Source organism: Babylonia areolata, chromosome 19, assembly GCF_041734735.1.
Source record: "Babylonia areolata isolate BAREFJ2019XMU chromosome 19, ASM4173473v1, whole genome shotgun sequence".
Lineage (NCBI taxonomy): Eukaryota > Metazoa > Mollusca > Gastropoda > Neogastropoda > Buccinidae > Babylonia > Babylonia areolata.
Window position 1 is genome coordinate 1373686 of NC_134894.1, and position 13819 is coordinate 1387504.

Genomic DNA, 13819 nt, shown 5'->3' on the forward strand with positions numbered 1-13819 from the left:
TCTGTGTACCCAGAGTGGAGAGCTGTGCAGTGTGGTGGTCTAGATGTACCATGACAGTGAAGTCACTGTGTGTGTCTGTGTGCCTAGAGTGGAGAGCTGTGCAGTGTGGTGGTCTAGATGCACCATGACAGTGAAGTCACTGTGTGTGTGTCTGTGTACCCAGAGTGGAGAGCTGTGCAGTGTGGTGGTCTAGATGCACCATGACAGTGAAGTCACTGTGTGTGTCTGTGCCCAGAGTGGAGAGCTGTGCAGTGTGGTGGTCTAGATGCACCATGACAGTGAAGTCAGTGTGTGTCTGTGTACCCAGAGTGGAGAGCTGTGCAGTGTGGTGGTCTAGATGCACCATGACAGTGAAGTCACTGTGTGTGTCTGTGTACCCAGAGTGGAGAGCTGTGCAGTGTGGTGGTCTAGATGCACCATGACAGTGAAGTCACTGTGTGTCTGTGTGCCCAGAGTGGAGAGCTGTGCAGTGTGGTGGTCTAGATGCACCATGACAGTGAAGTCAGTGTGTGTCTGTGTGCCTAGAGTGGAGAGCTGTGCAGTGTGGTGGTCTAGATGCACCATGACAGTGAAGTCACTGTGTGTGTCTGTGTGCCCAGAGTGGAGAGCTGTGCAGTGTGGTGGTCTAGATGTACCATGACAGTGAAGTCACTGTGTGTGTCTGTGTGCCCAGAGTGGAGAGCTGTGCAGTGTGGTGGTCTAGATGCACCATGACAGTGAAGTCACTGTGTGTGTACCCAGAGTGGAGAGCTGTGCAGTGTGGTGGTCTAGATGTACCATGACAGTGAAGTCACTGTGTGTGTACCCAGAGTGGAGAGCTGTGCAGTGTGGTGGTCTAGATGTACCATGACAGTGAAGTCACTGTGTGTGTCTGTGTGCCCAGAGTGGAGAGCTGTGCAGTGTGGTGGTCTAGATGCACCATGACAGTGAAGTCACTGTGTGTCTGTGTGCCCAGAGTGGAGAGCTGTGCAGTGTGGTGGTCTAGATGCACCATGACAGTGAAGTCACTGTGTGTCTGTGTGCCCAGAGTGGAGAGCTGTGCAGTGTGGTGGTCTAGATGCACCATGACAGTGAAGTCACTGTGTGTCTGTGTACCCAGAGTGGAGAGCTGCGCAGTGTGGTGGTCTAGATGCACCATGACAGTGAAGTCACTGTGTGTGTCTGTGCCCAGAGTGGAGAGCTGTGCAGTGTGGTGGTCTAGATGCACCATGACAGTGAAGTCACTGTGTGTGTCTGTGTGCCCAGAGTGGAGAGCTGCGCAGTGTGGTGGCTGAGGGCCTGGCCAAGCTGTTGATGTCAGGCCGGGTGTTCTCCCCTGCCCTGCTGTCACGCCTTCTGCTGCTGTGGTACAACCCCCTGGCTGAGGACGACGCTCAGCTCAGACATACCCTGGGTACCTTCTTCCCCATCTTTGCCTTCACCAACAGGTAGGTGACATACCCTGGGTACCTTCTTCCCCATCTTTGCCTTCACCAACAGGTAGGTGACATACCCTGGGTACCTTCTTCCCCATCTTTGCCTTCACCAACAGGTAGGTGACATACCCTGGGTACCTTCTTCCCCATCTTTGCCTTCACCAGTAGGTAGGTGACATACCCTGGGTACCTTCTTCCTCATTTTCACCTTCTTCACCAACAGGTAGGTGACATACCCTGGGTACCTTCTTCCCCATCTTTGCCTTCACCAACAGGTAGGTGACATACCCTGGGTACCTTCCTCCCCATCTTTGCCTTCACTAACAGGTAGGTGACATACCCTGGGTACCTTCTTCCCCATCTTTGCCTTCACCAACAGGTTGGTGACACACCCTGGGTACCTTCCCTTTACCAACAGGTTGGTGACACACCCTGGGTACCTTCCCTTCACCAACAGGTAGATGACACACCCTGGGTACCTTCCCTTCACCAACAGGTAGATGACACACCCTGGGTACCTTCCCTTCACCAACAGGTAGATGACACACCCTGGGTACCTTCACCAACAGGTAGATGACACATCCTGGGTACCTTCCCTTCACCAACAGGTAGATGACACACCCTGGGTACCTTCCTTCACCAACAGGTCGGTGACACACCCTGGGTACCTTCCCTTCACCAACAGGTAGATGACACACCCTGGGTACCTTCCCTTCAACAGGTAGATGACACACCCTGGGTACCTTCCCTTCAACAGGTCGGTGACACACCCTGCGTACCTTCCTTCACCAACAGGTCGATGACACACCCTGGGTACCTTCCCTTCACCAACAGGTAGATGACACACCCTGGGTACCTTCCCTTCAACAGGTAGGTGACACACCCTGGGTACCTTCCGTTCACCAACAGGTAGGTGACACCCTAGGTACCTTCCCTTCACCAACAGGTAGGTGACACACCCTGGGTACCTTCCTTCACCAACAGGTAGATGACACACCCTGGGTACCTTCCTTTACCAACAGGTAGATGACACACCCTGGGTACCTTCCTTCACCAACAGGTAAATGACACACCCTGGGTACCTTCCCTTCACCAACAGGTCGATGACACACCCTGGGTACCTTCCTTCACCAACAGGTAGGTGACACACCCTGGGTACCTTCCTTCACCAACAGGTAGATGACACACCCTGGGTACCTTCCCTTTACCAACAGGTTGGTGACACACCCTGGGTACCTTCCCTTTACCAACAGGTTGGTGACACACCCTGGGTACCTTCCCTTCAACAGGTAGATGACACACCCTGGGTACCTTCCTTCACCAACAGGTAGATGACACACCCTGGGTACCTTCCCTTCACCAACAGGTCGGTGACACACCCTGGGTACCTTCCCTTCACCAACAGGTCGGTGACACACCCTGGGTACCTTCCCTTCACCATCAGGTAGATGACACACCCTGGGTACCTTCCTTCACCAACAGGTAGATGACACACCCTGGGTACCTTCCCTTCACCAACAGGTAGATGACACACCCTGGGTACCTTCCCTTCACCAACAGGTAGATGACACACCCTGGGTACCTTCCTTCACCAACAGGTAGATGACACACCCTGGGTACCTTCCCTTCACCAACAGGTCGGTGACACACCCTGGGTACCTTCCCTTCACCAACAGGTCGATGACACACCCAGGGTACCTTCCGTTCACCAACAGGTAGGTGACACACCCTGGGTACCTTCCCTTCACCAACAGGTAGGTGACATTTCCAGGGTACATTCTTCCCCATCATCTCCCTCAATGACAGTGCCAACATTCAGTTACTTCTTTTTTTAACCCTTTGAGCCCTGACCACCGCTTTACTGGTGGTAGAGAAAAATGACATAATGCCTTGCCACCGGTTGAGTGGTGCGTAAACACTTGCGTCGTGTTTTGCTATTGGTTGACTTATATTGAAGAGCCAATCAGAAAAACCATAATATTCTGACATCAGCGAATGTAGTACCAACATGGCCGTGCCTTTTCACTGTGTTTTGTGCATGTGCTTTGGATAAAAAAGATCAATTTCAATATGTCAACCAGTAGCAAAACACGACACAAGTGTTTACGCACCGCTCAACCGGTGGCTAGGCATTATGTCGTTTTTCTCTACCACTGGTAAAGCGGTCATATTTGCGAATTTTGGCTCAGGAGCTCAGGCAGAAGGGTTAAAATTGCTCAGGGCTCAAAGGGTTAAAAACCAAATACAATGTGACCGGCTATAAAACATTGTTTAGTTTATTCATTTATAGTCTGTTCATCTAAGATGATGATATTACTTATTAGACTGGGGCTATGAGACAATTGGTGTCAATAGCAGTCAGGTTGCTGACAGTGAAAATCAGTTGTTGGCCGAAAATAGTCAGATTATTGAAGCTTGTGGAGTTTGGATGACATGGGATAATCATGATTTGAGCTGATCTGTGGCAGAAGGCAGTGGTATGTCAGCGGAAGTGAGAGGCGTGGCAGAAAGTCTTCAGTTTCTCAAGGAGACGTCACTGTGTTCAGACAAATCCATATACGCTACACCAAATCTGCTAGGCAGATGCCTGACCAGCACATAACTCAGCGTGCTTAGTCATATGTACTTGTGTACCTATCAAAGTGGATTTCTTTTACAGAATTTTGCCAGAGGACAACACTCTTGTTGCCATGGGTTCTTTTTCAGTGTGTTGAGTGCGTGCTGCACACGGGACCTCGGTTTATTGTCACATCGGAAAGACTAGACGCGAAGTTTGATTTTCCAGTCAAACTTGGGAGTGAGGGCGAGAGCGGGATGTAAAACCCAGACCCTCAGGGACTTTCTGTGTTAGCTGATGAGCATCTTGACCATTCTGCCACCTACCTTCTGCCAGAAAACTCACCAAGGGATGGTTGTCTCTCTGTGTGCAGTGCCAACCAGGCAGTAGAAAACTCACCAAGAAATGGTTGTCTCTCTCTGTGTGCAGTGCCAACCAGGCAGTAGAAAACTCACTAAGAAATGGTTGTCTCTCTCTGTGTGCAGTGCCAGCCAGGCAGTAGAAAACTCACCAAGAAATGGTTGTCTCTCTCTGTGTGCAGTGCCAACCAGGCAGTAGAAAACTCACCAAGAAATGGTTGTCTCTCTCTGTGTGCAGTGCCAACCAGGCAGTAGAAAGCTCACCAAGAAATGGTTGTCTCTCTCTGTGTGCAGTGCCAACCAGGAGCTGTTCGAGGAGGCCTTCCTGCCCACGCTGCGCACCATCGTCAATGCTCCCACCACCTCCCCCCTCAACAGTGTCAACCCCACCAACGTGGCTGACTTCCTGGTGGAGCTGACGCATGCACAGCGTCTGCTGTCTGCACAGAGCAACACTGCTGTTGTCAGGGTGAGGGCATTGAGGCTGTTGTCATGTCTTCTGTTCTCTCTCTCCCACACACATGCTCTCTCTCCCACACACATGCTGTCTCTCTCTCTCCCACACACATGCTCTCTCTCTCTCTCTCCCCCTCTCCCACACACATGCTCTCTCTCTCTCTCCTACACACATGCTCTCTCTCTCTCTCTCTCTCCTACACACATGCTCTCTCTCTCTCTCTCCCACACACATGCTCTCTCTCTCTCTCTCTCTCTCTCTCCCACACACATGCTCTCTCTCTTCAAAATATTTGATGTAAAGGTACAGCCTGTTCTGTTGTATGGATCTGAAATTTGGGGTATGAATAGACTAGAGAATGTAGAAAAAATTCATTTATTAGCATGTAAGCGATTCTTGGTAGTGCCAGTGAAAACACCAAACAAAGTGGTTTATAGTGATCTTGGTAGATATCCGTTATTTATAAACTCGTTATTAAATGTTATAAGGTACTGGTTGAGAATACTACAGATGGATCAAAATAGATTGCCTTACATGGCTTATCAGATGTTGCTTGGATTAGATTTAAATGGAAAACAGTGTTGGGCTCCTCAAGTTAGAGAAATATTATGTACAACAGGTTTTAATTTTGTGTGGTTGCAACAGGGTGTTGGTGATGTGAAAGGATTTATTATTACTTTCAAGCAAAGACTTATAGATATCTTCATTCAAGAATGGTCGGGTACTATTAGTGATAGAGACAGATATTCATGCTACAGATCATTCAAAGTTGTATTTGAAAACGAAAAATATATAACAAATGCTGATGAATATTGTTTCAGAGTTCGTTGTCTCAGGCCCGATTTAATGTGCTTCCTTTAAATAACAATGTTAATAGGTACACTGAAAATGATGTTTTAAAGCATTGTCCTTTTTGCCAAGGTGAACTAGAAGATGAATACCATTTGTTGTTTGTTTGTTCTGTATATAATGATTTACGGACAAAATTTCTTCAAGACTGTTTAAACATGTCTCTTAGTTCACTTCTCCGATCAAACAACAAGCAGAGAAATTTTCATGCAGCAAAATTTATTTTGCATGTGATCAAAAGGAGAAATCATATACTCAGACCTAATTAAGTAGAATTAATGTCAAGTCCATGATTATTATGATATTGTCATCTATTCAAGTGTTATAATACCCCTTCCCATGCCCACCCCCAGTCCCCTGGTTTTGAATTGTGGTCCATGGCCAAAGTTCATTAAAACAATTTCGTTCGTTCGTTCCCTCTCTCTTCCCACACACATGCTCTCTCTCTCTCTCACCCTCTCTCACACACATGCTCTCTCTCTCACCCTCTCCCACACACATGCTCTTTCTCCCTCTCTCTCACTCTCACATGCTCTCTCTCTCTCTCTCACATGCTCTCTCTCTCACATGCTACAGGACAACCCATGTCATGCCAGTCTAGTGGTGAATGTGTGATATGTTACATGTTACAGGACACCCCGTGTCTTGACAGTATAGTGTTACATGTTACAGGACAACCCACGTCATGACAGTCTGGTGGTGAAGGTGTGACATGTTACATGTTACAGGACAGCCTGTGTCATGACAGTTTAGTGGTGAAGGTGTGACATGTTACATGTTACAGGACAGCCTGTGTCATGACAGTTTAGTGGTGAAGGTGTGACATGTTACATGTTACAGGACAGCCTGTGTTATGACAGTTTAGTGGTGAAGGTGTGACATGTTACATGTTACAGGACAACCTGTGTTATGACAGTTTAGAGGTGAAGGTGTGACATGTTACATGTTACAGGACAACCTGTGTTATGACAGTTTAGTGGTGAAGGTGTGACATGTTACATGTTACAGGACAGCCTGTGTTATGACAGTTTAGTGGTGAAGGTGTGACATGTTACATGTTACAGGACAACCTGTGTTATGACAGTTTAGTGGTGAAGGTGTGACATGTTACATGTTACAGGACAACCTGTGTTATGACAGTTTAGTGGTGAAGGTGTGACATGTTACATGTTACAGGACAACCTGTGTTATGACAGTTTAGTGGTGAAGGTGTGACATGTTACATGTTACAGGACAACCTGTGTTATGACAGTTTAGTGGTGAAGGTGTGACTTGATACATGTTACAGGACAACCTGTGTTATGACAGTTTAGTGGTGAAGGTGTGACATGTTACATGTTACAGGACAACCTGTGTTATGACAGTTTAGTGGTGAAGGTGTGACATGTTACATGTTACAGGACAACCTGTGTTATGACAGTTTAGTGGTGAAGGTGTTACATGTTACAGGACAGCCTGTGTTATGACAGTTTAGTGGTGAAGGTGTGACATGTTACATGTTACAGGACAACCTGTGTTATGACAGTTTAGTGGTGAAGGTGTGACTTGATACATGTTACAGGACAGCCTGTGTCATGACAGTGGTGGTGAAGGTGTGACATGTTACAGGACAACCTGTGTCATGACAGTATAGTGTTGAAGGTGTGACATGTTACAGGACAACCCGTGTCAGTGTAGTGGTGAAAGTGTGACTTGCTACATGTTACAGGACAACCCGTGTCGTGACAGTCTAGCAGTGAAGGTGTGACTTGTTACATGTTACAGGACAACCCATGTCATGAGTCTAGCAGTGAAGGTGTGACTTGTTACAGGACAACCCGTGTCACGACAGTCTAGCAGTGAAGGTGTGACATGTTACATGTTACAGGACAACCCGTGTCACAACAGTCTAGCAGTGAAGGTGTGACATGTTACAGGACAACCCGTGTCACGATAGTCTAGCAGTGAAGGTGTGACATATTACATGTTACAGGACACCCCGTGTCACGACAGTCTAGCAGTGAAGGTGTGACATGTTACATGTTACAGGACAACCCATGTCACGACAGTCTAGCAGTGAAGGTGTGACATGTTACATGCTACAGGACAACCCGTGTCACGACAGTCTAGCAGTGAAGGTGTGACATGTGACATGTTACAGGACAACCCGTGTCACGACAGTCTAGCAGTGAAGGTGTTACATGTGACATGTTACAGGACAACCCGTGTCACGACAGTCTAGCAGTGAAGGTGTGACGTGTTACATGTTACAGGACAACCCGTGTCACGACAGTCTAGCAGTGAAGGTGTGACATGTTACAGGACCACCCGTGTCACGACAGTCTAGCAGTGAAGGTGTGACATGTTACAGGACAACCCGTGTCATGACAGTCTAGCAGTGAAGGTGTGACTTGTTACATGTTACAGGACAACCCGTGTCACGATAGTCTAGCAGTGAAGGTGTGACATGTTACATGTTACAGGACAACCCGTGTCACAACAGTCTAGCAGTGAAGGTGTGACATGTTACAGGACAACCTGTGTCACAAAAGTCTAGCAGTGAAGGTGTGACATGTTACAGGACAACCCGTGTCATGACAGTCTAGCAGTGAAGGTGTGACATGTTACATGTTACAGGACACCCCGTGTCACGACAGTCTAGCAGTGAAGGTGTGACGTGTTACATGTTACAGGACAACCCGTGTCACGACAGTCTAGCAGTGAAGGTGTGACATGTTACAGGACAACCCGTGTCACGACAGTCTAGCAGTGAAGGTGTGACTTGTTACATGTTACAGGACACCCCGTGTCTTGACAGTCTAGCAGTGAAGGTGTGACATGTTACAGGACAACCCGTGTCACGACAGTCTAGCAGTGAAGGTGTTACATGTTACAGGACAACCCGTGTCACGACAGTCTAGCAGTGAAGGTGTGACATGTTACATGTTACAGGACAACCCATGTCACGACAGTCTAGCAGTGAAGGTGTGACATGTTACATGCTACAGGACAACCCGTGTCACGACAGTCTAGCAGTGAAGGTGTGACATGTGACATGTTACAGGACAACCCGTGTCACGACAGTCTAGCAGTGAAGGTGTTACATGTGACATGTTACAGGACAACCCGTGTCACGACAGTCTAGCAGTGAAGGTGTGACGTGTTACATGTTACAGGACAACCCGTGTCACGACAGTCTAGCAGTGAAGGTGTGACATGTTACAGGACCACCCGTGTCACGACAGTCTAGCAGTGAAGGTGTGACATGTTACAGGACAACCCGTGTCATGACAGTCTAGCAGTGAAGGTGTGACTTGTTACATGTTACAGGACAACCCGTGTCACGATAGTCTAGCAGTGAAGGTGTGACATGTTACAGGACAACCTGTGTCACGACAGTCTAGCAGTGAAGGTGTGACATGTTACAGGACAACCCGTGTCATGACAGTCTAGCAGTGAAGGTGTGACATGTTACAGGACAACCTGTGTCATGACAGTCTAGCAGTGAAGGTGTGACATGTTACAGGACAACCTGTGTCACGATAGTCTAGCAGTGAAGGTGTGACATGTTACAGGACAACCTGTGTCATGACAGTCTAGCAGTGAAGGTGTGACATGTTACATGTTACAGGACACCCCGTGTCACGACAGTCTAGCAGTGAAGGTGTGACGTGTTACATGTTACAGGACACCCCGTGTCACGACAGTCTAGCAGTGAAGGTGTGACATGTTACATGTTACAGGACAACCCGTGTCACAACAGTCTAGCAGTGAAGGTGTGACATGTTACAGGACAACCCGTGTCAGTGTAGTGGTGAAAGTGTGACTTGCTACATGTTACAGGACAACCCGTGTCGTGACAGTCTAGCAGTGAAGGTGTGACTTGTTACATGTTACAGGACAACCCATGTCATGAGTCTAGCAGTGAAGGTGTGACTTGTTACAGGACAACCCGTGTCACGACAGTCTAGCAGTGAAGGTGTGACATGTTACATGTTACAGGACAACCCGTGTCACAACAGTCTAGCAGTGAAGGTGTGACATGTTACAGGACAACCCGTGTCACGATAGTCTAGCAGTGAAGGTGTGACATATTACATGTTACAGGACACCCCGTGTCACGACAGTCTAGCAGTGAAGGTGTGACATGTTACAGGACAACCCGTGTCACGACAGTCTAGCAGTGAAGGTGTTACATGTGACATGTTACAGGACAACCCGTGTCACGACAGTCTAGCAGTGAAGGTGTGACGTGTTACATGTTACAGGACAACCCGTGTCACGACAGTCTAGCAGTGAAGGTGTGACATGTTACAGGACCACCCGTGTCACGACAGTCTAGCAGTGAAGGTGTGACATGTTACAGGACAACCCGTGTCATGACAGTCTAGCAGTGAAGGTGTGACTTGTTACATGTTACAGGACAACCCGTGTCACGATAGTCTAGCAGTGAAGGTGTGACATGTTACAGGACAACCTGTGTCACGACAGTCTAGCAGTGAAGGTGTGACATGTTACAGGACAACCCGTGTCATGACAGTCTAGCAGTGAAGGTGTGACATGTTACATGTTACAGGACACCCCGTGTCACGACAGTCTAGCAGTGAAGGTGTGACGTGTTACATGTTACAGGACACCCCGTGTCACGACAGTCTAGCAGTGAAGGTGTGACATGTTACAGGACAACCCGTGTCATGACGGTCTAGCAGTGAAGGTGTGACATGTTACATGTTACAGGACACCCCGTGTCACGACAGTCTAGCAGTGAAGGTGTGACATGTTACAGGACAACCCGTGTCACGACAGTCTAGCAGTGAAGGTGTGACATGTTACATATTACAGGACAACCCGTGTCACAACAGTCTAGCAGTGAAGGTGTGACATGTTACATGTTACAGGACAACCCGTGTCACAACAGTCTAGCAGTGAAGGTGTGACATGTTACAGGACATCCCGTGTCACGACAGTCTAGCAGTGAAGGTGTGACATGTTACATGTTACAGGACAACCCGTGTCACAACAGTCTAGCAGTGAAGGTGTGACATGTTACAGGACACCCCGTGTCACAACAGTCTAGCAGTGAAGGTGTGACATGTTACATGTTACAGGACACCCCGTGTCACAACAGTCTAGCAGTGAAGGTGTGACATATTACATGTTACAGGACACCCTGTGTCACAACAGTCTAGCAGTGAAGGTGTGACATGTTACATGTTACAGGACAACCCGTGTCACAACAGTCTAGCAGTGAAGGTGTGACATGTTACAGGACACCCCGTGTCACAACAGTCTAGCAGTGAAGGTGTGACATGTTACATGTTACAGGACACCCCGTGTCACAACAGTCTAGCAGTGAAGGTGTGACATATTACATGTTACAGGACACCCTGTGTCACAACAGTCTAGCAGTGAAGGTGTGACATGTTACATGTTACAGGACAACCCGTGTTACGACAGTCTAGCAGTGAAGGTGTGACATGTTACATGTTACAGGACAACCCGTGTCACGACAGTCTAGCAGTGAAGGTGTGCAACGAGATCCTGTCCAACCCCCAGTCCTTCCAGCTCCGGCTGTGGACACGTGTGTTGAAACAGCTGTGTCTGAGTCCTGACAACTTGACTCACCTCAAGCACCTGGCTGTGCTGTGTCAGCAGATGTTGGAGGTAGCAGAGGGGGTTGATGTGTAGCAGAGGGGGTTGATGTGTAGCAGAGGGGGTTGATGTGTAGCAGAGGGGGTTGATGTGTAGCAGAGGGGGTTGATGTGGTTGATGTGGTGTAGCAGAGGGGGTTGATGTGGTGTAGCAGAGGGGGTTGATGTGGTTGATGTGGTGTAGCAGAGGGGGTTGATGTGGTGTAGCAGAGGGGGTTGATGTGGTGTAGCAGAGGGGGTTGGTGTGGTTGATGTGGTGTAGCAGAGGGGGTTGATGTGGTGTAGCAGAGGGGGTTGATGTGGTGTAGCAGAGGGGGTTGGTGTGATGTAGCAGAGGGGGTTGGTGTGGTGTAGCAGAGGGGGTTGATGTGGTGTAGCAGAGGGGGTTGGTGTGGTTGATGTGGTGTAGCAGAGGGGGTTGATGTGATGTAGCAGAGGGGGTTGATGTGGTGTAGCAGAGGGGGTTGATGTGGTGTAGCAGAGGGGGTTGATGTGATGTAGCAGAGGGGGTTGGTGTGGTTGATGTGGTGTAGCAGAGGGGGTTGATGTGATGTAGCAGAGGGGGTTGATGTGGTGTAGCAGAGGGGGTTGATGTGGTGTAGCAGAGGGGGTTGATGTGATGTAGCAGAGGGGGTTGGTGTGGTGTAGCAGAGGGGTTGATGTGTGTCACAGGTGGGTTGATGGGTTACAGATGGGTTGATGTGTGTCACAGGTGGGTTGATGGGTTACAGATGGGTTGATGTGTGTCACAGGTGGGTTGATGGGTTACACATGTGTTGATGTGGTGTCACAGATGGGTTGATGTGGTGTCACAGATGGGTTGATGTGTGTTATAGATGGGTTGATGTAGTATCACAGATGTGTTGATGTGGTGTCACAGAGGGTGTGTGTGCAGGTGGTGAAGGAGAAGAACAGCATCAAGGCTGTGGAGAAGTTCCACAAGACAGTCAATGACCTCCTGGCCCCGCTCCTGGCTGCTGAACTCAGTGCTCACAGCGCCCCCACTCCCACACGGGGGGGAACACAGGCAGACACAGACACAGTCAAAGGTCAGTCCTCCGTTCATTTTGTGTGTCTTCTCCCTGTGTCCTGATGAACCAAGGACAACACCTGTCAACATGTGTCCTGGTGAACTAAGGACAACACCTGTCAACATGTGTCCTGGTGAACTAAGGACAACACCTGTCAACATGTGTCCTGATGAACCAAGGACAACACCTGTAAACATGTGTCCTGGTGAACTAAGGACAACACCTGTCAATATGTGTCCTGATGACACAAGGACAACACCTGTCAATATGTGTCCTGATGACACAAGGACAACACCTGTCAACATGTGTCCTGGTGAACTAAGGACAACACCTGTCAACATGTGTCCTGATGACACAAGGACAACACCTGTCAACATGTGTCCTGATGAACTAAGGACAACACCTGTCAACATGTGTCCTGATGACACAAGGACAACACCTGTCAACATGTGTCCTGATGAACTAAGGACAACACCTGTCAATATGTGCCATGATGAACTAAGGACAACACCTGTCAACATGTGTCCTGATGACACAAGGACAACACCTGTCAACATGTGTCCTGATGAACTAAGGACAACACCTGTCAATATGTGTCATGATGAACTAAGGACAACACCTGTCAACATGTGTCCTGATGAACTAAGGACAACACCTGTTAACATGTGTCCTGGTGAACTAAGGACAAAACCTGTCAACATGTGTCCTGATGAACTAAGGACAAAACCTGTCAACATGTGTCCTGATGAACTAAGGACAAAACCTGTCAACATGTGTCCTGATGAACTAAGGACAAAACCTGTCAACATGTGTCCTGATGAACTAAGGACAACACCTGTCAATATGTGTCATGATGAACTAAGGACAACACCTGTCAACATGTGTCCTGATGACACAAGGACAACACCTGTCAACATGTGTCCTGATGAACTAAGGACAACACCTGTCAATATGTGTCATGATGAACTAAGGACAACACCTGTCAACATGTGTCCTGATGAACTAAGGACAACACCTGTTAACATGTGTCCTGGTGAACTAAGGACAAAACCTGTCAACATGTGTCCTGATGAACTAAGGACAAAACCTGTCAACATGTGTCCTGATGAACTAAGGACAAAACCTGTCAACATGTGTCCTGATGAACTAAGGACAAAACCTGTCAACATGTGTCCTGATGAACTAAGGACAAAACCTGTCAACATGTGTCCTGATGACACAAGGACAACACCTGTCAACCACCATGTGTGTTTTTGTTGATATTGTGATTTACCTGTGATGTCCAGGTATAACAGACACCCCACCATGTGTGTTTTTGTTGATATATGTTATTTACCTGTGATGTCCAGGTATAACAGACACCCCCACCATGTGTGTTTTTGTTGATATTGTGATTTACCTGTGATGTCCAGGTACAACAGACACCCCACCATGTGTGTTTTTGTTGATATATGTGATTTACCTGTGATGTCCAGGTACAACAGACACCCCACCATGTGTGTTTTTGTTGATATTGTGATT

At 48.1% G+C, this 13819-nt stretch overlaps 1 protein-coding gene across 3 annotated transcripts in view; it reads left to right on the forward strand.

Annotated features, from left to right (window-relative positions):
* LOC143294022 (condensin complex subunit 3-like) overlaps positions 1 to 13819 on the forward strand; it is a 59803-nt gene that overhangs the window by 39366 nt on the left and 6618 nt on the right. For 2 of the 3 annotated variants that reach the window (XM_076605412.1, XM_076605413.1), the window contains exons 14-17: positions 1246 to 1427; positions 4626 to 4800; positions 11110 to 11280; positions 12148 to 12316. In XM_076605412.1, coding sequence (XP_076461527.1) covers positions 1246 to 1427; positions 4626 to 4800; positions 11110 to 11280; positions 12148 to 12316 — 697 coding nt within the window. The remainder of the gene's footprint in view (positions 1 to 1245; positions 1428 to 4625; positions 4801 to 11109; positions 11281 to 12147; positions 12317 to 13819) is intronic. The other variant, XM_076605414.1, reaches the window with a different exon arrangement.